Source organism: Eleutherodactylus coqui, chromosome 10 (genome assembly GCF_035609145.1).
Source record: "Eleutherodactylus coqui strain aEleCoq1 chromosome 10, aEleCoq1.hap1, whole genome shotgun sequence".
Classification (NCBI taxonomy): Eukaryota; Metazoa; Chordata; class Amphibia; order Anura; family Eleutherodactylidae; genus Eleutherodactylus; species Eleutherodactylus coqui.
In genome coordinates, this window is record NC_089846.1 from 79434422 (window position 1) to 79458536 (window position 24115).

Sequence of the window (24115 nt, forward strand, 5' to 3'; positions counted from 1 at the left end):
AGCCTGAAGGCCCCAGTACAAATTAGGGTGCTGTTGTTCGAGCCCACCCATAACGGCAGGGCTGAACAACTCTCTGATGTGTATACGGGCGGCTCAGACTTACCCTGACAGACGACTTCAGGAGAAAGAAGCATCCAGGACATTGAAATCCTTTTCTTTCCCAACAGACAGCGTAGTCTTCTGACTGCAGCTTAACCCCTTAAACACATGAGTGTTCGCCCTAGCGAACATCCATGTATATGGGGGGGGGGGGGGAGCCAGTGGAAACGGCTCTTGGGCGAGTGATCAGGCTGCTCACAGTTGTTGAAAATGTATGGCCACCTTTATTGTGAAGATCCAAACAGGAAAAAATCATGGAGAGCACCTAAAGGTTCTTTAAATGGCCAGCCATCACACAGACCGCATCCTCAGATAGAGGAGAGATGCAGAGATAAATGGAGGGGGTGGTTGGTGAAAACTCCCCCAGAGAGAAATGCAAGGGGACAAGCTGTCAGACAAAAAAAAGACCTGCGCTCCTGGATATGTGTAGTAACCACCAAATTAATACTAACAAAGTATCAGGTTGACACTTACTCTGAAGGAGGGGGGTATGTCAAGCAGAAGCCCCCTCCTGCAAGTGTCGAATCCAAATTCACCAGATAAGACGTGATTCCAAGCCCTCTAGGTTCTCATAGGTCCTTTATTATCACAAACAAATGGTACAATCGTGGGTAATGCGTTTCGGTGCTCTTCTGGCACCTTTCTCAAGTCAATGCATAATAAAACATATTTCATATACACCCAATCCAGAGTGCTTGGAATCAAGTCTTATCTGGTGAATTTGGATTCGGCACTTCAAGGAGCGGGGCTTCTGCTTGACATACCCCCCTCCTTCAGAGTAAGTGTCAAACTGATACTTTGTTAGTATTAATTTGGTGGTTACTACACATATTCCAGGAGCGCAGGTCTTTTTTTTTTGTCTGAGCTAGTCCCTTTGCTTCTATTGTGAAGGGCATTGTCTCACACCATCTCTCTATGCATGGCCCTATTGGAGTTTATAGATGACATGTAGGGGCCACACTCTGCTAAACCCAGAGAGCATATAGACATCATGTAAGGGCCGCAGTCTACTAGACCCGGAGAGCATATAGACATCATGTAAGGGCCGCAGTCTACTAGACCCGGAGAGCATATAGACATCATGTAGGGGCCGCAGTCTACTAGACCCAAAGAGCATATAGACATCATGTAGGGGCCGCAGTCTACTAGACCCCGAGAGCATATAGAGATCATGTAGAAGCAGCACTCTGCTAAACCTGGAAAACATATATACATTATGTAGGGGCCACACTCTGCTAGAGCCAGAGAGCATATAGACATCATGTAGAGGCCACACTGCTAGAGCCAGAGAGCATATAGACATCATGTAGGGGCCGCAGCATACTAGACCCAGAGAGCATATAGACATCATGTAGGGGCCGCAGTCTACTAGACCTGAAGACCATGTAGACCTCATGCAGGGGCCACAGTATACTAGACCCAGAGAGCATATAGACATCATGTAGGGGCCGCAGTCTACTAGACCCGGAGAGCATATAGACATCCATGTAGGGGCCGCAGTCTACTAGACCCAGAGAGCATATAGACATCATGTAGGGGCAGCAGTCTACTAGACCCGGAGAGCATATAGACATCATGTAGGGGCAGCAGTCTACTAGACCCAGAGAGCATATAGACATCATGTAGGGGCAGCAGTCTACTAGACCCAGAGAGCATATAGACATCATGTAGGGGCCGCAGTCTACTAGACCCAGAGAGCATATAGACATCATGTAGGGGCCGCAGTCTACTAGACCCAGAGAGCATATAGACATCATGTAGGGGCCGCAGTCTACTAGACCCAGAGAGCATATAGACATCATGTAGGGGCCGCAGTCTACTAGACCCAGAGAGCATATATAGACATCATGTAGGGGCCGCAGTCTACTAGACCCGGAGAGCATATAGACATCATGTAGGGGCCGCAGTCTACTAGACCCGGAGAGCATATAGACATCATGTAGGGGCTGCAGTCTACTATACCTGGAGAGCATATAGACATCATGTAGGGGCAGCAGTCTACTAGACCCGGAGAGCATATAGACATCATGTAGGGGCTGCAGTCTACTATACCTGGAGAGCATATAGACATCATGTAGGGGCAGCAGTCTACTAGACCCGGAGAGCATATAGACATCATGTAGGGGCCGCAGTGTACTAGACCCGGAGATTCTATACATTAGGTTGCCTGCACACAAACAGGTCAGATTCCACATGCGTGAGCCCACAGCGGTATCCGACCCTGTGCCCAACCGGAATCCATGTGTACCTGTAATTTTCTGTATTGCGGATGGCTGCGGCAAGCCACCATCAGACATGCGCAGTACAGATTAATTTTTTTCTATTTTTTTTTTTTTACCTCACATCGTCACTAGGAATCCTTTCTGCAATGTCGATTGTGGAAGGGCCGCTGGTTGGACGGTTTCCACTGGAATGGACCACGTTGCGATTTTTTTTCCTTCGCTCACGGAAATCGCGATTCAATTCAGCGAGTGTGCAGGAAGAATCGCTTTTCCATGCCATGTAACAAACGGCATTTGCTGCGGATCCGTAGTGCAAATCCATTCGTGTGCGGGGCGGCCTTACTCTCACTGTCATTAATTTGAATGGCTGATCTGTAATGCTGCATCTCTACTGCATGGAAGATCTGTATCTAAATGCGATTTTCTTTGGAAATACCTGGTGATTGTGTGGGTCAGACGTACCCGGCTCTGATCACAATGCCAACCTTTTATTATTTTTTTAAATGGGCTCTTTTCAAGAAGCAAAGTATTTAATCTAACAAGGTTATCCCACAAAATAAAGCAATTGGTCATGGTCGCAATGATCAGATCACCAGAAACGTGGTCCCCACTGTCCTCTAGGATGAATGGAGACCATGTCTTCTTGCACTCTCTTCCATTCCATTCGTGTGGCGCAGAGTGTAAGCTCTCACCTACGACCTGAAGGTTGCAAGTTCGATCCCCGCATGATTCAGGTAGCCGGCTCAAGGTTGACTCAGCCTTCCATCCTTCTGAGGTCGGTAAAATGAAAACCCAGCTTGGTGGGGGGTAATAAGAAATAATTACCTGAAACTGCTGTGTAATAAGTTGGCGCTGTACAAATACCAAGATTTATTACAAAGGGACAAAATAGTTGAGTGCTTGTAGAATGGAGCAGTGTAACACATGCGGGACCAAAGATTCATTCAGGGGGACTTTGGAATCCCACCCATTCCTGCGGTCGCTGGGGATCCCACTGATCAGTAGCTATCCCCTATCCTGTGAATATAGGATAACTTTATTTTGTAGGACAAACTCTTTAAATAATTCACCAGTAACTGAAGCAAGGGAGTTGTATATCCTCTGCCCCTAACAGAGTGTGCCGGTCAGGGGCAGATTAGGTCCACTGGTAGTTTTCTCACTATATATATATATATTCCCTTTTGTATTTGACCATTTTGTGCTTTTCAGGGCAAGAGGCAACAATCTGTCACCAGCCTTGAGAAGAGAGAATATACCACCCCAAAGTCCCAGAAAGAGCCAGTGGGCACAAGAGTCAAGAGGCGAAGGAGGAGAGCCATAAAGATGGAGCCGTGGGACCCAGAATTAGATCCAGGTAAATTCACAAAAGTAAAATGCATCAGAACATTAGTGGTAACAAGACTGGTTCTATGTAAAGTTCATTGTCCCTTTAAATATGTCTTGGTCTGTGGATTTTTTGCACTGCCATCCCGCTTTCACTCTCATGTACGGATATGGTTTACATTTTCATCACAAGGAAATGGAAGATCCAGGGCGGTGTTTAATGGCTGACATTCTAGAAAAGGGTTTCCAAACTTATCACACGCCAACATCTGCACTCTGATGCTTGTGGTGCATAATACTTTTCTGAAATTTAAAGGGGTTTTCCGAGTTAATTTATTTCATGTAGTTTGGGGCTTCTTGTGTCCAAAATTGTGTAAAAGACCTATAATTACCGTGGTGCCATAACGTGGCCACAGCATCTGACAGGTCCTGTAAACCTGTCATGTGGGTTTCAGATGTAGAAGCCCTGAGACAGGTTTATGGGACATCACTGATGACATCCCTGCCGGCCTGTTATTTGCTGCAGCAGTCACATGGGTAATCAGTCCACGTCACCGTTACCACCGAAGTAAACTGAGGACCAGAGTAGGGGAGCGATGTGGCAGTAGGAGGTGAGTATGTAAGCTTTTAATTTATTACACCCTGCATCATCCCCCACTGCCACCAATGATTTATACTTGGTAAACCCCTTAAGGACCACCCCCTTTTTTCCCTCCCCACTTTAAAAAATAATTACTTTTTTACTTATCCATCAACATTGCTGTTTGAGGGCTTATTGTATTTTTCAGTGATACGATGTACTAAATTCCACTATATTTAGGAGGTCTTATATCTGCTATGTACACACTGCTGCCAATATGACCTGCTAACGTTATTCTGTGGGTCGGTACAATTACTACGACTCCAAATTTTTTATGGTTTTACTTTTTTTGCTGTATTACTTTTAAAATATCTGATGTGATGGGAACATCGGAGACCTCCATAATGTCATACTGCTGTTTGTTTTTCACTCAGGCCCCTTTCACACTGCTCAGACTTGTTGTCACTGACTGAAAATATACTTTCATGTTTACATTCAGAGGGTGGTCATGTCCAGCTGATGCGGGTGCGCAGCACTTTACAGCATGTCAAATAAGGCAAAAATGTTTCTATTCACTGACAGAAGAGATCTTGGAAATGGAGACAAAATTGCAACACAAAAGCAAATTAGTGGTAGTCTGATGAGAAAAAATGAAATTGAAATCTGTTCAGTCCTGCGTATAGGCACATAATAAGCCCTACGCGCCTCACCCGATCCCTACAACTCCTTGTGTGACAACGGCTAGTCCCTGCTGCAGCGGTGACGTGCTGTTGCAGGGTTCTGTGACTGCTGCAGCCGATTACCGGCTGATCCTGGGTTACATACAGCCAGTGGTTGGCTGCAGTAGCCACATGACTCCGATGAGACGTCCTCGCTGGATCTGGAAGAAGGTTGCAGTGGGGGACCGTTGGAGCAGGAGCTGCAGGGAATCCCAGTAGGGTTTGTAGGCCTTTACACAGAGCTGAGCGGATTTCAGTTTAATGATTTCTCACCAGACTACTTCTTAGCTTTTTTATTTACATAAAAGTTGAAAAGCATTTCTTCAAGAACAACTCCTCATGCCTTTTATACTTCGTCATAAGGAGATGCATGCGGATTCTGCAGCATCCGGAGTAGGCTGGCTTCACACAGTTTTTGCATGCGTTTTTGTCTAAATTAAAAAGGAAGCCTTTGGATTCTCATTAATTTCTTGTTTCTGTAAGTTTGTGACTGTTTGTGTCGGGTTGCATCACAACTTCCTACATCCCTGGGCCCTTTAAATACAAATACTGACCAGAATACTGACATTTAAATGAGGCCTCCCTACATGAGCATCTAGGGATGGAGATGCTGTGAATTTTTCCTGAAGATTTGCACAGGAAACATTAGCAGGTAAGTGGGTGAGCTTTAACTCCTTCCAATCCAATATCCCTGCCACCCTACCTGCTCTTATTTATTTTTTGTGGAAAAGCATTTTTATGTGTTTCTGTTCAGTAAATCCAAGGAATCCACAAAGCGAACTGATGATTTTATTAGCAATTTTTTAAAACTTAAACGGGAGTTAATATGTATATTACACTACATGTATGTGTGTATATTATATGTACAATATGTATATTACAGTATGCAGGAGAGGGGTCCAACATCAGACCCCTCTCCTGCATACTGTAATATACATATATAGAAGAGAGGTCTGATGGTGGTGCTTTCTTCTGCATAGTGTTAGAAACGGGTTGGAGCTCGCCCGCTCTCTCATTGCCGCTACACACTGTTATGAGTATGAAGCAGAAGCTGCAGCTACGACCCCTGTGTAGTGGCTGGTGCTTGTAAGTGCACTTGCTGCTCTCATTTGGATCACTGCAGTTACAAGCACCAGCCACTGCACGGGTCGGAGCAGCATCTTCCTCTCAGTGTGTAGCAGTGCTGTCAGCGGGCACCCAATCAGCTGATCAGCCGGAGTCTAGGGCGGTGGACCTCTGCCGATCAACTGTTGATGACATACCCTGAGGATAGGTCATCAATAGTATTCCACACACAAATTCACTTGTGTTTTTGATTTCACAATCTGCAGCATATCAGTCTCTGTTGCTCATTGTGTGCGGAGATGTTGCTGATTTTCCCTATTGACCTTAATGGGGAAGTCAAAATTCGTAGAGAAAATCTGAAAGCAACGTATTGTGGATTTTGCTGTAGTTATTATCAGATCTTCAGCTAAATCTGCAATTGCGTATTTCAAAACTATAGATTTTTCTTTTGGCTTTTTTGCAAAATCATGAGGATCAAATCGTCACCAAAATGCACATGATTCGGTGCAGGCGACCCTGCAGATTGTTTGCAGCTTTGCTGCAGAAATTCTCCACAGCAGTTATGTCCTATGTGGACCTACCCTAATGCTCTATACGGGATACAGAGTGAAAATTGTTCTCAGCGCCATCTTGTGGTGTCTTAAGGGGTTGTCACTCGACTTGTACCATACGGAAGTGAACAGAAGAGGCGATATTTACAGGTTTTCATAAAGAAGCTACACCAAAACTACATAAAAAATACTAAAGCCAAACTTTTCACAATTTAATTAATGGGGTGAGATGGGTTTTTTGTGTAATACCAAATGCTACCTCTCTACTTAATGATATGTTTATTCCTTTTATATTTAAAGGGGTTTTCCAGGAAAAATAATTTTGAAGACCTATCCTCAGGATAGATCATGAAAAGTTGATCGGCTGGGTCCGACGCTGGGGGAACCATGACTGATTAGCTGATCGGGCGCCCACTGTCAGTGCCGTGTTATACTGGGGTTGAAGCGGAAGCTGCTGCTCCGACCCTTGTGTAGTGGCTGGCGATTGTAACTGCAGGCGCAGCTCTCATTGATTTCAATTACATCTAGGTCAAAGCAGCAGCTTCCACTCCTACCCCGTGCACTTGCAGCGCTGCCAGCAGGTGCCCGATCAGCTGATCCTCTGGGATCCAAAGCAGCGGACTATGACTGATCAACTATTCTTAACATATCCTCAGGATATCCTTTAACGCAGAAAGAAAACTCTTTAAAGGACATGTCTGGGACATAACGGTTGTTGAGCTATCCTCAGGATAGGTAGAATGGTTTATTGGCAGGAGTCTACCACTCAGGACCCCTGGTGATCAGCTCGTGTCCGCTTATTGTTTGTGTCCAGAGATGGAAGCTGATGGTTTTGTACACATTACAGTCGCCAGGTTGGTAGTGCAGACAAAGCTTTCATTGAATTTAATGCTATACCATCCCGGACCACTGCAGTGTGTACAGAGCTGTTTCTGGCAGTGGTGCCAGATGAAACCTGACTGCCTGGGGTCCCAAGTGGGTTATCCCTTGCCAGACCGCTATTGATGACCCATCCTGAGAATAGGTCATCATTAGTTCGGTCCTGGACATGCCCTTTAAGGGATTGGCTCATCAAGACTCTAAAAACAGCAGTTGATCCAGTCTTCAGTCATCAGCTGTTACCCACAGGAAACATTTTGTCCAGCCACACGTTCCTCTACAGCACCTTCTGCAGAGCAAATATAGTATTGTATGCTGACTATTCCAATGAATGGCCGACCATGTAATTCAAGGACTGGTCAGGTGCCACAGAATATCTGTCCCTATGTTAGCAGCTCTGTTCCACAGGATCACCATAAAGAAAAGCATTGTAAATGGAACTTCTTCATAAATGGAGGATAATCTTCATTTATAGTACAATACAACACATTTTGGCTTTGACTAAGCCTTTCGACGGATGTGTAACAACCATACAGGGGGTTGTGAGTGGGGTATCCCCTCTGATGTCCATGTGTGGTAAATTATGTATCTAGCATTTATACTAACTGCACCCATTGGGATATATAAAAAAAAGCAATAAAGATATTTTGATAAAGACCTACCGCACGCACGCTGATGTGCAGTTCGCTACCAGTGGGACTGCAGCGATAGCTGAGCGACAAGGGCGCATGTATTTCCGTTAGCTCCATTAAAATGAATGAAGCATTGACCGCGCATGCTCAGCCAACTCTCCCTTCATTCTGACGATGCTATGTGGGGAGAAGCTACTTCCTAAAGTGGCAAGCAGAGGGGGACACGGGACCCAACATCAGTAAGTTATGCCCTATCCTGCGTATATGGGATAGCTTGTAATCTTGGTATAACCCCTTTAAGCTGCCCATGCACATTGAACAACTTGGATGAAGGTCTGTTCATCCGACCGCTGTTCCTCCCGGCTCCCCCATACATGCGAATACTTGGCTTGGCCGAACATTCGTACGTTTAGGGAGTTGAGCTGGCGATGGATTATTTCTCTAGGAACAAAACGATCGTGTGTTAAAATTCCACGTCTCCCATCCTTCACCCCACCGTCATCTGTCGTGGGTTGAGCCACCCACATTCACATTAGAGGGTGGTCCAGCAATCTGCTTGTTTGGACGACTACATCTACTGTGTATGGGGGCCTTTAAATTCTCAGTCTGTGAGGTGCTGGCTTGGGTCTGCTTGATCGAAAGATATGTTTGTGAGCAGTTTTCGGTCACCGGAAGATATTGCATAACGCACAGCAGTGAGTGACTGGCAGTTACCAGCGCTTCCTGTGTCCCCATTCACACTTCCTATTACAGACTCTTCCCTTCTGACAAGCGGGTTTATTAATAAGATCCAACGTGCCGTTACAGCTTCACCACGTGGTGCCGAGGCCTCACGTCATGCTGTGAATGCTGAGAGTTGTAGTTATACAGCACTAGGCTTCAGATTTGCATTTCAAGGCTTAAGATATTATACAGTCAGTGATTTGAAAGGATTTTGACAACCCCTTTTAGGGAGGAGTAAGTCATCACAAACCCTCGATCCTTTTTGAAAGCCACATCCAGGTATGAAGGGGGGTTAAAACTATGTATTACCTTTTAAGGGACTGTTAAAGGAATATTCCGGGACTTTTACCCCATGTACTACTGATGACCTATCTTCAGGATAGGTCATCCGTATTGGATGCCGCTCGAGAAATCAATTGGAAGCTGTGCTTTCTAGTTCACTTCTGGCTCCAACTGCAATGACGACGGCGCTGTCAACATCAGGCGTGGCTACAGTGACTACGGGGGCTGAGATAGCTGATTGTCAGGGGTCCGGGCTCTCACCATCGTTATAGCTATGGATGACGTAGGCTGAGGATGCGTAATCAATAGTACAAGGGGTAAAAGTCCCGGACTACCCCTTTAAACTTGAGGAACATGTGGGTAATGGTTGTCTTGTGCGGCGCATTGTTTGCTCTCAAGTAAAGCAGGACAGTTTAGTTTTTCCTTGTTTTCTCCAGAAAGTCTGTATTTTGATGGGGCCATCATGCAACAAGAGTTCTTATATGTGACGGGTGACAACTGCAGGTCTGGGTTACCCCGTGCGATCCGTCATTGTCACACAGGAATTTTCTGGTCTGCCTCCCGTTGATAATCTATGGCTATTGCAATACCGCCATCTATCTCTGTTCCCACCGAAGAGGTTTCTCTCCCGCAGAGCTGCAGTAAGGAACCGAGTCATGATGCTTCCTGCCTTGAAGATTGTGATTTCTGTGAGCCATATGGCGGCTGGAGGACGGCCTTCTATAATAAACGGAGGTGTCATAGGATGACCTGGTTAGGCGGAATGTAGAATTGCAGCTTTGCGCACAAGTTCTTTATCTTTTGGTATGTCATAAAAGTGGTCAAATCGGCGAGACGCCCACCCGAGGAATTAAGAGGTCTGCTGTCAGTTTATCCGAGTCGGTGGCTTGACAGTGATCAGCGGGGGGCCCCAGTGACTGAACCTCCCCGATCCTGTCTTCAGAGGATAGGAGATTCCGCACAATGACTACTTCAATTTGAAAGCATTAAAATCAACTTCGTCATGAACAAATGGCATAAAGGAATTGGAGATGTGACTCTCGGACCCTCACCAGTGTTATCCTTTGGCGTGTCAGAAGGCGACCAACAATGGACTTCCCCTTTGGATGCGATGCCACAAGCGCTAGCAGATGCCGCTAGTGCTCGCTGTTTACCGATAATTGCAGGACTGCATATGCAGCCCGACAATTAGCACTAAATGGTGAGTGTTAGCAGCGCTCCTTAATCGCACCCTTTAACTGCAAAGAACAATAGCCATTCTTTTGGGGTCCAGCTCTATTGGCATGCTGCCTCTCCCTCTCTGCTGCCTTTTATGCAAAGCTTTGTGCCTTTCTTGCGTTCCTCTCTCATTGTGCTCTCCCTTCCCGACAGCCACGCCAGAGAGAAAATCCAAAAACAGCTTCAAAGACTTCATCCCAGTCGTCTTAAAGAGCCGAACTCGAAGTCAGACAGGTAAAATGAAATTTACATTGAAATGCAGCAGTGGGGGATGGGCACCGCCAGTTTGGTTATCGGACGTTCCAGTGTTCTGGGCGTTAATGGATAATGCATCCAGCAGGGATTTAATTTTAAGGCTCCGTTCACATCTGTTTGCGACATCTGCGATTTGGTCCCATGGTGTTCAACGTTTTCTTGTATGTGAAGGAGAGTCTTTTGTTTTCTCGCACTGCATGAATAAAATTTCTGTCCAAATGGATCTTACCTTTTACAGGATTACGCCGTTAAGTTTATTATTGCTCAGTTTTCAAATCCCTTTTTTAAATGATCCGTCACAATAGAGGGTCATGGGAGTATAAAGATTTCATCCCATTCCTGATCTTCAGCGTCTTCCTAAAATAAAAGCAAAAATCCTTCGTAAAGACCGGTTTGAATAGTTGGGTGTAATCCCATGTGGCCTCATTCACACGGGCTTTAAACTGTCAGATCTACGTTGGATTTTCCTGCCGTGGATCTGACAGTCTAATCTACGGCAGAACTCCAAAGGCTCATCCTCGGATTTTTGACATGGATTTTGATGCACATCCTCACACAGATTTAGTCCCTGTCAATGGGGAAAATCTGTGTGCAGTAGCCCAGTGTGGAAACCGCATGAAGAATTGACATGTTAAAGGAGTATTCCGGCGATGCAGCACTTTGATTGATGAAAACTGATAGATCGGTGGACTTCGACCGCTGGGACCCCCACTGATTCCGAGAACCGGGCTTCCTTTTGCCCCTCTTATGGCCGCTTCTGCATTGCATCTCTGACTGCAGTGACATCTCTTTGATTGGAGAGCAAGCCGTACATGCACTCCATTCATTTCAGTCCGGCTGACTAAAATAGACAAGCATAGCGCTCAGGTATTACCGTCGGCCTCATTTAAATGGAATGGAGTGGCGCCTCACATGCACGGCTAGCTCTCCATTCACTCCGGTCAAATCAGAAATACTGCTGTGATTGGACATGGGGCAAGCAGGGACCCCCTATTCTTGGGGTCAGTGGGGTCAGTTCCAGCAGTCAGATCCCCAAAAATCTATCTCTTTTCACCCATCCAGTGAATGGGTGACAGCTGAAAAAAAGCCACATCGCTGAAATACTATTTACATTTTTTTTCCCACAGCGGATATTTCAGAATCTGCATGCAGAGTTCATGCATTTTGATGGCATAAAATGCTAAAAGGATGCAGATTTTGCTGTGGAATCTGTGGCATAATTCCATTCCCCGAGGATTAGCTGGTTTCTGGGTCAGTGTACTACCTTACTGAGCAGATTTCTGCAGGAAGCAGACGGCTCGGTTTCTGCTGCAGTGTCAGGCCTTGGTATTCCCATTAAAATGAATGGCCCGCAATACCAAGTTGAACCACTGTAATGAAAACGGAGCAGTCTACTTCCTGCAGAAATCAGCTGGCGCACAGGTGATTGGTGGGGATCTTGTGACAGACTGCTGCCAATCTACTACTGATGTCCTATCATGAGGGTAGACATGCAGTAATTTACAACCGGACAACCCCTTTATGTTTTTTACTCTAAACAGCATTACAGAGTGCTGATCTATTGGTTCTACATAAGAAATTATCAACGGAATGAACTATAAAACCCTCAGTGACCTGTTTACGTCTGTTTAATTGCAGGAACTTACGGATTTTCAGACATTGGACCCACCTTTGCAGACACTTTCCGAACTGAGGCAGAGGAGGAGGAAGAATTAGATGAGACGTGCATCCCTTACAAGAGAAGGAAGCTGAGGAAGACTGGCAAGCCGGGCCGGCCACGCAGATTCACAGCTATCAAAGAGGAGCCAGAACCTGAACTTATCAGCCCATTAATACAGGACTCCTGGGAACTGTCAAGCCGAGGTCTAGACACTGGGAAAGTGGCCATATTGGAGCAGGACGATAATGGTGAAGAGGATGGTATATTGCGGCGGCGAAAGAGGCGGAGGCAGAAGAACCGTAAATACCAAAATGGGGAATATTTAACTGAAAAAGAGGAAGAGGAAGTATCTCAGTACTACTGTAGGAGAAGAGCCAGGACAGGTGGGTCATTGTGCAGCTAACCGTGAAGCTGCCCATACACATAAGTGAGCAGTTGGCTGAATGATCGTTGCTCATCATGTGCATTTATGGCCAAGATAGATGTTATTTGATCGAGAAGATTGAGTTAAGCAGCTGGCAGTCATATGTATTACCTCTTTTTTTTCCCGCACTACGATCCATGTCCTATCTTTTCGTGTTCCTCGGACAGCAGCGCCCATTCTTTTCATTGGGACAGGAAAACATCTTGCATGGAGTGCAGTATGTGTTTGATGCAAGGTTTCCCATTGAAAACCAATGAAAACACTTTCCGATCCTCTAGCGTGGCTGAAAGCTGCGCCAGAAGGATCATTACTGAAGTGATGGGAAGTGTTTTTGCCTGAAAAATGACTCGTGTGACCGTGAAAACGCGCGATATCGGGCCTAGTTTCTCAACCCAAGATTGCGCTTGCCTGTATGTAGGTAGCCTCAGGATGGTTCAGTACCAATTGTTTTGTTTTTTCCTCCAGGTTAATTTGAAGTTAAGAGTAGCTACACACAGCATTTCTTTTTGGAAAAACTGATTTCTCCCATTGGGGGACACAGCGAAGACCTTGCGTATAACTCCTGCCACTAAGCAAAGGAAGAACTGACTCCTATCAGCTATACCCCTCCTGTAGCCACTCCGCTGAATCAGTTTTTAGCTTAGTGTCTCATAGGTCTTCCAGATCCTGGAGTTCTTTGGACTTTACAGAACGCCCCTAAAACCCTATTGAGGAGGGACACCTTCTCTGTTACTTCCCTATCTCCCAAAAGCAAGATTGAGAATAAAAGCACTAACTTTTCTGTGACCCGGCAATGAAGGTCCTCTCGCTTGGATCACTGAGCTCCCTTCCCCCACCAAAGGGAGGCGAGATGTAGCGAAGCATTAGGCTGGAGTTGATGCTATGGCACGTGGCCCTGCGGGGAAGGGGGAACTCATGTTTTTAGAGTGGTTTTCTAGGGCAGGGCCGCATTATGGGGACTTCCTATTGCTTGTTCGGTCGTTCTGATCTGTTTTGGTCACTGCGACTACACATCTGATTTCAGTGGTGTCCCGTTTCCACTTACAGTGCCTGTGCTACTTTGATTGCCTGCCTGCACCATTTTGGTCGCATCCCCTTCCGGCTTGCTCGTACCCTTTTGGTAGCATGCTTTATCTGTTGCCACTTCTGGCCCCTCATCTTTCATCCTGTACTCACAAGGAAGAAACGTTCCCTTCGCTTTTGCGTAGGGAACGTGCTCGCCACTGATTGTCTCTTACATTCAGCCTGCCTACGATTTTTCGCTACACACTTCTGGGGGTGGGATTTCCACTACAAGTCATCCTGCGCAGAGTTTCCCCGCCTGTTATCCTCAGTTGTCCGTGCACAACCATTGCGACGTACTTCACATGCTCATGCTATTGTACCAAATTTTCAGGTGGGCAACAGGGGCACCTTTGCACAAACTGCCTGCCTCCCCTAACAGCCAGTAAACCCATCCCAGGGGCATCCACCGCCCCCCTTCCCCAGGGTTATGAACCAGAATGGGCGTTCTCTCTCACGATGGTGCTTGTGGACCTCACAAAAGCCCTTCAAGTCCATTGTGAAGATGCTGGGCAAGATATCCAGCGAGAACCTGCCCAAAGGGCCTGACATGGAGAAATTGTTCCTACCGGAAGGCATGTGTGGCAGGGCCTTTAAATAGCAACTGTCCTCAAGGTCGCATGGTCATACACTGTCACCTCCACCGGTAGTATCCCACTCAATCTACTCTAGGGACCGCTCCCGCTCTGAGGGTGAAATGTCGGATTCCAAATCATCTTTAGATCAGGAACAAAAGTTTCTGCTGTGGTAGACATTCCTCTACAGGAGGTAAAAGAAACTCTCCATATGCAAGACCACGATTCCTCTACCACCTCAGCCGCCTCCTTCCAACGTCCTAGACCAGTGATGGCAAACTTTTTAAAGACCAAGTGCCCAAACTGCAACCCAAAGCCTACTTATTTATCGCAACTTGCCAACACGTCAGGGGGCGGGACTTATCATGACATGTGGTGATTTTTTTAAAATTTATTTATTTATTTTTACCTCTGTCATTATAAAAAGGACAGGGGCGCTTTAAAATAGGCAATGTGCAAATTTTGATTGATTTTTGGATGCAGAAATGCTGCAGAACTTTCCACGGAAATTTCCGCTGAGTGGTGATGGTGACATCCCACAGCGGCCCCCAGTAGAAATAGTGCCCACCCTGAGACTCATATACGTACCCCCTCCTCCTCGTGGAAGCGCCACTGCTCGGTGCTGCTAGCAGCACTGATCCCAGGTGCACACTGTGAAGTCAGTGTTTGCTGCCGGACATCTCTTCTCCCTGCTCTCGCGGAACTTAAGAGGGGACATCAGGGGAGGGGGGAGGCGGGGAAGATCCCGGCTGCACACTGAAGTCACAGTGGGCGCTGGGATCGGCACAGCTAGCAGCGCGGCTGAGTAAATACCGGCAGGGAAGCCATGGGCCCCTGCCGGTATTCACTAGCGTGGTGAGCGGCTGACGGCGGCACGTGCCAGCAGGGAGGGCGTGCCATAGGTTCTCCACCACTGTCCTAGACGTTCGTGTAAGACATTCCCCGATCTTGGCGGAATTTGAGTAGGTCGTGACCAAAGAATGGTCTACCCCGGATAAATGTTTCCTCAAGCCCAAGTGCTTGGATGTCATGTATCCGTTCCTTGAGGAATCCGTCAAAAAGTGATCCTCCTCACAATCAATGGATGCTCCAGTGTCTCACCTGTCCAAACGCACTACCCTTGCCCTGGCAGATGCGTCATCCTATAAGAACCAGTATGAATGACGCCTGGAATTCTTTGCCAAGCCATCTTGTGAGGCAGCTGGGTCGGCCCTTTGTCCACTCTTTGCCTCATCATGGGTCAGTAGGGCCACATCCGAATGGGCAAAATAGCTGCGTTGATGAGTTCTCTCCGGTGCCCCACAGGAGGAGTTGATTAAGCTGGCTCTTTAGCTCCCCCAGGCAGACATATTCATCTGCGATGCCTCCATGCATGCCGCCAGGCTACTAGCCCACTCCTCCACGCTTGCTGTAGCAGTCCGCCGCACTTTATTTCCAAATTTTTTTAAATGAGTCTCTCTTACAGGAACTTGACTCTTCGGCAGCCGACTTGACAAAATAATTTCTGAGGCAGCAGGCAGAAAAAACCCTCATCTTCTGCAATACAAGTCCTCTTGTCTGTATACTGGCAAGAAGAAAAAGCCTACCATTTTTCGCTCCAGCTCATGGCTTTCAGAATCGCACCAATCCCCTCAGGATCCAAAAAATTGCCCATCCTTCAACTTGCACCTTTCCTGGTGCCCTCATCCTTAAGCTGCCAAACCCTCCTTGCCATAGTCCTCCTTGGCATGAAGGGCCGTCCCAACCCTGATCATCCGGGAAGAGGGGCATCTTCTGCTATTAAGGGATTCCTAGGTGGGCAAGATCGTCTATTTGGGATACACTATAGATTTTCATTCTACTCCTCCAGAGCGTTTTTTTTTGCTTCTTCCCCGCCGTCTGTTTTGTCCAGGCGCTTCCAGTATTTTTAAGCCATTCAAGATTTTCTCTATCAAGGTGTTGTCATCTCTGTTTCTTCTTTGGAACGTTTTTGTTTTACTCCAATCTATTTGTGGTCCCCAAGATGGACAGATCAGTTTGCCTCTGGTCATTGCGTCTATGAAATAAGCGAATGACTATCATTGATAGATCTCCAAGATGCCCGTCTCCACTTTCTGATTAGCCAGTCCCGACAGCGCTTTCTTCATTTCACAGTCCAGTTGAATCATTTCCAATTTGTCGCCTAGCCATTTGATCTGGCAGCAGCTCCCTGAATATTCACAAAAACCTTATCCACTGTTGTGGCACTTCTTTATTCGTGGGGTAGAGTGGCGATCCTTATCTGGACGACATCCAGGCTTTGTCCCTCAGGGCCAACAAGGAGAGCCTCAAGAACCAGTTCTTGTGACGTCTCTGATCCCACGGCTCCTCAAGAAAGCCAAAATGCAGAGCGTCCCGATGATCCTCATAGCACCAGATTGGTCATGCTCTCCTTGTTACGCTGATCTCATGTTCCTACTGGTCAACACTCCTTGGCCCCTGATACTCAGACTTGCCCTGCTGCCGCCCAGACCTTCACCGGCATTTGTGTATGCTACGTTTGACGGTGTGGCTGTTGAAACTGTAGACTGGAAAGTGCAGAGATTTACAGACCCCGTTGAACGGACTATACTCGGGGCCAGGAAACCCCCTTCCTCTCGCATCTACCAAAGGGTGTGGAAGTCCTACTTCATATAAACATCTGAGAAATGATTGTTTTGTTACCATACAATCCTTGTTTTTGTTTCCATATTCCTGGCCAGATGTTACTTGAAAGTCTATAATGAAATCTAAAATGTCTTGCAAAATACATGTTACAAATGTAAAAAATAAAAAAAAACACGCCACCAAAAACATCTGTAAGAAACAATTAGAAATGCATGAAATTCATGATGATTCTTACAAGGGAAAGAAAAAAGGAGGCCTGAAGGGTTTATCTGAGATGTGAAAATAAAAGTTACTACTCAGTCGCCCATTTTTCCTTGTTTGGAAAACTGCATCGCTACCTGTTCATAGTGATAACGCATCAATGGAGCATGAGATGTCTTATGACTGTGGCCTGTTTCAGTCGCAGTCTTTGCTATATGTTTTCACAATACTATTATTCCATTTTGTGTATAAATAGCCCTGGGGACCTTTCTATGTCCTCAGAGCTGACTGCAGCGGTCTACCTGTCGCTGATTGTCACCCCAGTGATCAAAGGGTTAAACGGTCATGTCAGCAGGAGCTTGGCTATCATTAGAAAGCAGAGCACTTGCTGCAGGACTTATCCTTCAGCTTTGTTAAAATCGGCACTGTAGAATAAGGCCCCTTGATGACTCCTATAAAAAGGCGTTTTGGCGGTTGTTAAGGGGTTCTTAAAAAGCAATGGAATCCCTGTATTAAGGAAGAGGTTCCACCGTTGGTTGCTTACTGTGATGTCTGCTGCTTTTGGCCTCATGCTTTATTCCTGAGTTATTGCATTTCAAAGATCGATGTGTTGCCCTAATTAGATATTGTAGCTGAGGGCAATGCTGTGCTGGTGTCTACGGAAGAGACTGATGAAAGGTGGTGTGCAGCGAGCGACAAAAGACATTTAACATTTGAAGAAAACTATCTTAGGAAATTACAAAAGCCATAATTGTATTTCTTTTTCATATTGACAAGCATCTTTTCCAGCATCGCTCATATCGCTCTCTTCTTACTGTTCACTCTAGACTTCCGAAAGAGCAAAATCTCACCAGACAGGGCCAGAGAGATCCTGAGGAGTAACCAGAGACAGAGCGACCTCAGAAACAGCTCCTTCAGAGGCAGTCTTGAGGATTCTCCCTCCTTACAGCTTCTTGAGAAACCCTCTGGAAAACGCAAGTGCAAGACCAAACATCTAGGGGGCAGCACAGATGAAGAGGTCAAGGTAAGCAAATTAAAAGCACCTCGTTAGCCAAACATGTTGTATAAAAGTTGGGCTGAATAGTATTTGCTGTAAGGGCCCCCACAAACTTGCGGTTTCTTAACGCTGCCTTTTTTTAAAATGCAAATGTCAATGGGATTTTCTAATATTAAAAACGCATCACACAAAAATCGCAAAGCACAAACTTGCGATGCGGTTTTAACATTAGAAAGTCTCGCTGACATTGGCGTGAAAAAAAAACGTAGTGGGTTAACGCAGTGTAAAGAAAACGCATGTGTCTGGGAGCCCTAATGCTTAAGAGATATCTTTCTGAGTGTGACCTTCCAGTGGGACCCATGGCCGTATAATTTGGATGTTGTACAGAGTTCTAATTAGGCAGTGGTCCTACTATACCGCCTCATGTCTCCATTTCATAGGCAGACATACAAAGGTTTTTTTGTCCGACTCCATATGAATTGTACAAAAAGAAAATTGGGAGATTTCTGAAATGGTCTAAAAGGCAAACTGTCTTTCACAGCTCAGCTGTTATTTCTTATAGTGCTCTTGAAAAATGAAAGCTGCACTTTGATTGCTACGGACAAAAAACTGTTTTTCTTATATCTGCCCCATTGTGCCATGTTCCATCGGACACCGTATCGTAGTTATCCTCCGCTAAAAGCATTGCTTCTAGGTGAGAATATCTCTGAGATACAGTGCCACATGGGATGTCTACAGCACTGCAGCATGGAGCTATTGGACCTCCTATTGCCTCCTAAAATTCCATTCAAACTAAGCAAATTTTGAGCGATCAAACAATGGTTTTTAATGCCGACTAAAAACCAGTGCTAAACGACAATTGAACAAATATTGCATAACTGCCCGCATTTACACATAATGGCTAACACTCACTTTCGTCTGTTTGAACAAATTTTGAACGATAATCGTTGTGTGTAAAAGGGCCTTAATATTCGTTCTTTGCTGGTCACCTCGTTTATGGGAGCATAAAAAAGGTTAATTGGTTGGTTGACTGCACATCTTCCCATGTAAACAGGGAGGTGTGCAGCTGACCAATGATGGCAGTATGGGGACAAACAATCATACCAATGATCGTTTATCCACATGCTGCAGATAATCGGCCCGTGTGAGCATTATCACTAAGTGCAAACTGACATGCTTCTTATTGGTCAACGCTTGTTACCATGCGCAGATTGATAGAGAGCCTTGGGGGGGTCACCGCTCCAGGAAAAGTAAACTAAGACCAACAGGGATGGCCAGAGCATTCGTGCTAGAGCAGCAGGGGATTTAGCAGGTGATTAATGTTTGTTTTGTTATTTTATAACATATCCTGAAGCTACTGTACTTTCTTCACTTTTCGGACAACCCCTTTAAAGCCTCCCTCACATGGCTGTGCTGTGTAACTTATATAGTCTTTTGTGGAAAACCTAGCATTATTCAGTAAGGTTTGCCTTGTCGGGGTGTACAAATAAACCTATAATGTTGTTTCAGACTGGCATAAAGATACTCTCAGTATGCATTTTGATAACCAATCAGGGGCAGCTCTCAGCTGTCATTCAATAGCTGAGAGCTGCCCCTGATTGGTCCCTGCGCTGAGCCAATCAGAGGCAGCACTCACCCATTCATGAATGGGTGTGAGTGAGAGCTGCCTCTGATTGGTGAGGGCTGTGACCAATCAGAGGCAGCCCATTCAGCAGGTGGGGATTTTAAATCCCCGCCTGCTGAATACTACTCAGAGCAGTTCAGGAGAACTGCTGGCCGGCCGCGGCTGAACTCCGGCTGCACGGACAAGGTGAGTATATATATATTTTTTTCTTACACATTTTTGGATGATTTTCAGGGAAGGGCTTATATTTTTAAGCCTTTCCCGAAAATTCATCCTGCGCTCGCCGGCAGCCCATTGCTTTCAATGGAGCCGGATGTATTGCCAGCTCTATTGAATTCAATGGGCTGGACAGCGCTCCTGCGATCAGGCCCGTTTCAAAGGAAACGCGTATAGGAGCAGATTTTTCCGGCGATTTTTCGGCCCTGGTCATGCGATTTGCGGATGCGCATCCGTCATGCGATCCGCAAATCGCGGCAAAAAACGCCCATCTGACCGAGGCCTTAGGATGAGTAAATATACTGTAGGAAATTCCTTATAAGCTGGTCAGGAAATGCCATTTATTTTAAGACTGCCAGTGTCTGTCGCTTCATAGACCACATAGCCTGTATTCCACTGATGGGGTTCACAAGGCAGAAGCTGAGTATATGAGTCTTATTGTGTCGCACTCTGAGTGTCCTCTATTGTGACGATTCTGGTTTACAGTGGGGAATTGCACTTTATGCACTTGCCTTAAATGTAAAGCCCCATTTGCACGCAAAGACGATCGCTCAAAATTCATTCAAAGGACAGTTTGAGCGATCATTTTGTATAAACTATTAATGGGCATTTAGACACAAAGATGATCGCTAAAAAGATGGCTTTTGAGCGATCATTTAGCATAAAACTACTACTTAATGCTAATGCCTGTTAGTACCAATTAGTAGCTTGTGAGCCGCCAGTAGCTGTATTCAGGGAACAGACCACCTGCTGTTAGCTGAATGCATTCTCTTTGTTCTGCTGGGAGGCTAACAGCTTAGACAATGTAATCAGCTGTTATCAGCGCTCCTCAGCAAACCACAGCATGCGGTCCTGCTTATCAGCTGTTCTGCTGAATGACGGTTTTCATGCTGAACTGAAATCCATCGTTTGGCAGAAAAGTGAAAGATGGGCACATTTACACACAATGATTATTGCTCAAAAGATGGCTTTTGAGCAAATTTTGAGCAATAATCGTTGTCCAAATGGGCCTTAATTTATTAGCTTCATTTGCATGTAAATGAGTCTCACTTTGATGTATGCAGATAACAAATTTTGAGTAATAATCGTTGTCCAAATGGGCCTTAACTTATTAGCTTCATTTGCATGTAAATGAGTCTCACTTTGATGTATGCAGATAACAGCAGGCGGTCTGTTATCTGCATACAGGCCCTTTGTTCTGCCACGGGACTGCAGCTGAAAACAATGTTATCAGCGTTCCTGTGGAGAACTCAGCGTGCGGTCCCTGCTATCACGAACAATGGATTTCATGCTTACATAAAATCCATTGTTCGGCAGAAAAGCAAACGATGGTATGATTAAAACGTAACGATAATCCCTCAAAAGCCATAGTTTGAACGCATTTTGAGCAATAATCGTTGCGTGTAAATGGGGGTTAAGTTTTCTTTGTTTCACTACAATGTTATAAACTTTTATTTTTGGTCATTTTGCAGTTTTTACAAGACTTTTATGTTATTTATGTATTTTTTTAAAACTAATCTTAAACCTGTTATTACAGCTTCAGCATGCTTGAAATCATCCAACTTGGAATTTTCTGTTCTCTTTCTGTTCAGGGAAGGGGTCGACGGAGCAACTTGTCTCCCAAAAGTACCCCAACCAAGTCTTCTAGGAGGGGCTGTGATCCAGGAACCCCTTGCCGCTCTCGTCGTACCGGTAGCTTTGGCTTATGCGACACCCCTAATGGCCAGAACATGCCTCCGGAAGCCAGGAGATTGATTGTGAATAAAAACGCTGGGGAGACTCTCCTACAAAGGGCAGCAAGGCTGGGATATAAGGTGAGATGAACTGTATGGGAGAAATAGCACCATATGCAGTGCTATAATACAGAATGACAAAATCTGCAGCAGGCGTAAACTGTGTCTATATGGGCAATTGCACAGTTAAAAAGCGTTTTCCACTGAAATTGAAATAATTGCCTGTAAACAGACTCCGTTAATTGTTGTCTTTATCAAATCTGTTGTTGAGAAAACAGAAGGTAAATCAATAAGCAGCATCATGGTTACTACAGAGATGGACACTTGGCTTCTTAACTAGGAGTCTAAAACACCTACACGGCAGTCTGGAGAAAGATGACTCCATTTGTAAAAAGACGGATGCGCCATTCAGGAGGTCAGGAAAGTTGAGTGGCAACCTCCAAGGTGGCTGAGAGGCTGGAGTCGTGCAGAAGTAGAAGTCCTTCCAGCTGGATCCACTTCTGGCTTTGGCTCAAAAAACTGCATCAAAAACTACATGTGTGATTCCAGCCTGCAGTTGAGGTTTAGTGGTTGTCAGCATTGCTGATCTATTTAGTTATTGAAAACAGCCTTTTCTGCTGGTGTCTCTCTCACATTGTGTTTTTTGTTTATTTTTAAACAATGCAGCATTTTTTTACACTGGCTTTTGTGGTGTTTTTTTGCAATAAAAAAATTTGCTACGGTCAGATGTTAGCTGTAGGACGGTAGGGAATTATAAAATGCAGTGCAAATACAGTGTTTTTCTGTAGTGAGGTTTTTTTCTCTCAATTTAGTTGTATTTTGGGGGTCATGGTGTTTTTTTTTGTTTTTTTTGTTTTTGTTTTTTTTTCTGGCATTTTTCCATAGGCCTCATTCCCATGGCAGAATATTGCTGTGGATTTGGCACCCTAATACAGATCATTTTAGCATTTTGTTGACTGCTATGAAAATCCACCTTTTAGTTCATGCTGAAGTCTGCGTAGCAGAAAAATAGAATTGTCATGTCCACGTGGGGCCACTTCATATGGATTTGCTCCATTGACTGGCTAAATCCACATGTGGATCCGTATCAAAATTCTTCCTGCTGTGGATTAAACTGTCATTTCCATGTTGGAAAAATTCAAGCGGATCTGACAGTTCGTATATTCGTGTGAGGCATTAGGCTTCTCTGTAGCGGGGAAAAAACCACCAACCAAAAAAGGCATCATCAGAAAGAACACAGCCAATTCTTCTCTCGCTTTTTTTCTGCAAAGGAAAACTCCAAGAGAAAAGACTGAAGAAAGCCTTGATGTAGCAAAAAATGTATATTTTTTTAAATTTTAGACTGGGCTTATGAAGGAGAACGCAGTCCCATTGTGAGTTGCAAGTTGCTCTGACCCATTAATTGTGAGTCATCCAGACTTGCTGGACTTCTGATGATTGTCAGGTCATGGCAGCTTGCAAATCATATTGCAATTTTCTTACACTAGATTTTGATGTAGCAGGTTAAACCTGAGATCTCTGGCTGCATGTCGCAGACGGAGTAGCTGTGTAGCCCCAGTGTAATCCATATTGTATCGTTAGGTGGGTCACATCCTGTGGTGGGAATACTACCCAACAGATAATTTCTAATATAATTTTTGACTTTTTCCTCATAATTTTTTTGATATCTGGTTATTGTCAGTGAATGGAAACCTTACAGCTTGAAGCTGAAAATTCTTACAGCCCAAACATCGAGCATTTGCTACTTTTGAGTCCAGTCTAGATCATCTTCTGTAAGCGAAACTATATAGACTGGATGGATACATTTTCTCTTCATTGATCTATTGTCGCAGAGTCTCTAGAGTGGTTACAATTGTAGCAAACTTTGGGCTGTGAGAAGTGTTACGTCTTCAAGATGTAAATGCGAATGTTTCCATTCACTACCGGCAGGTAGAGATCCTGAAACTGATCAAGGATTGAAACACACAGCACGGGTACTTTCACACGGCCGAGTGTCAGGTGTGAGTTCTACCCGGAACGTCACGCGAAAAGAACACATGTATTTGAATCTTTTTATTCACATTAGCAATTTTTCACTCAAACAGAAAAATCACTGCATGTCCTATTTTTGGGTGATTCTTGTTTAAAAATCACCCATTATTTCCTATGGCAGGGAAAAAAAATTGCATCGCATTTGTATGAAAATGTGAGTTTCATGCAAGTGCGATTCTTCTATTTTTACTTTAAAAAAAACAAACATGTTTTTCACGTGTGTAAAAATCACAAGTGCAGCGACGCGTTTTTCTTGCAAAACGCATCACTCTCACGGGCCAGAATCGCAGGTTTAGGTTGCTTCCACTTGAGCGAAAAAATTGCGCTGCGAGATGCACAAATATCAAACCCATTCTTTTGAATGGGGTCATACACATGAGCGATGTTTTCCTACACGGCACCGCGATGCAATGCATGAA

The 24115-nt window shown here is 45.1% G+C and overlaps 1 protein-coding gene across 3 annotated transcripts in view; it reads left to right on the forward strand.

Annotated features, from left to right (window-relative positions):
• Nucleotides 1–24115, forward strand: part of BCORL1 (BCL6 corepressor like 1) — a 125066-nt gene that overhangs the window by 86857 nt on the left and 14094 nt on the right. For 2 of the 3 annotated variants that reach the window (XM_066581420.1, XM_066581419.1), the window contains exons 5-9: nt 3531–3675; nt 10447–10527; nt 12187–12591; nt 17923–18119; nt 21525–21746. In XM_066581420.1, coding sequence (XP_066437517.1) covers nt 3531–3675; nt 10447–10527; nt 12187–12591; nt 17923–18119; nt 21525–21746 — 1050 coding nt within the window. The remainder of the gene's footprint in view (nt 1–3530; nt 3676–10446; nt 10528–12186; nt 12592–17922; nt 18120–21524; nt 21747–24115) is intronic. The other variant, XM_066581422.1, reaches the window with a different exon arrangement.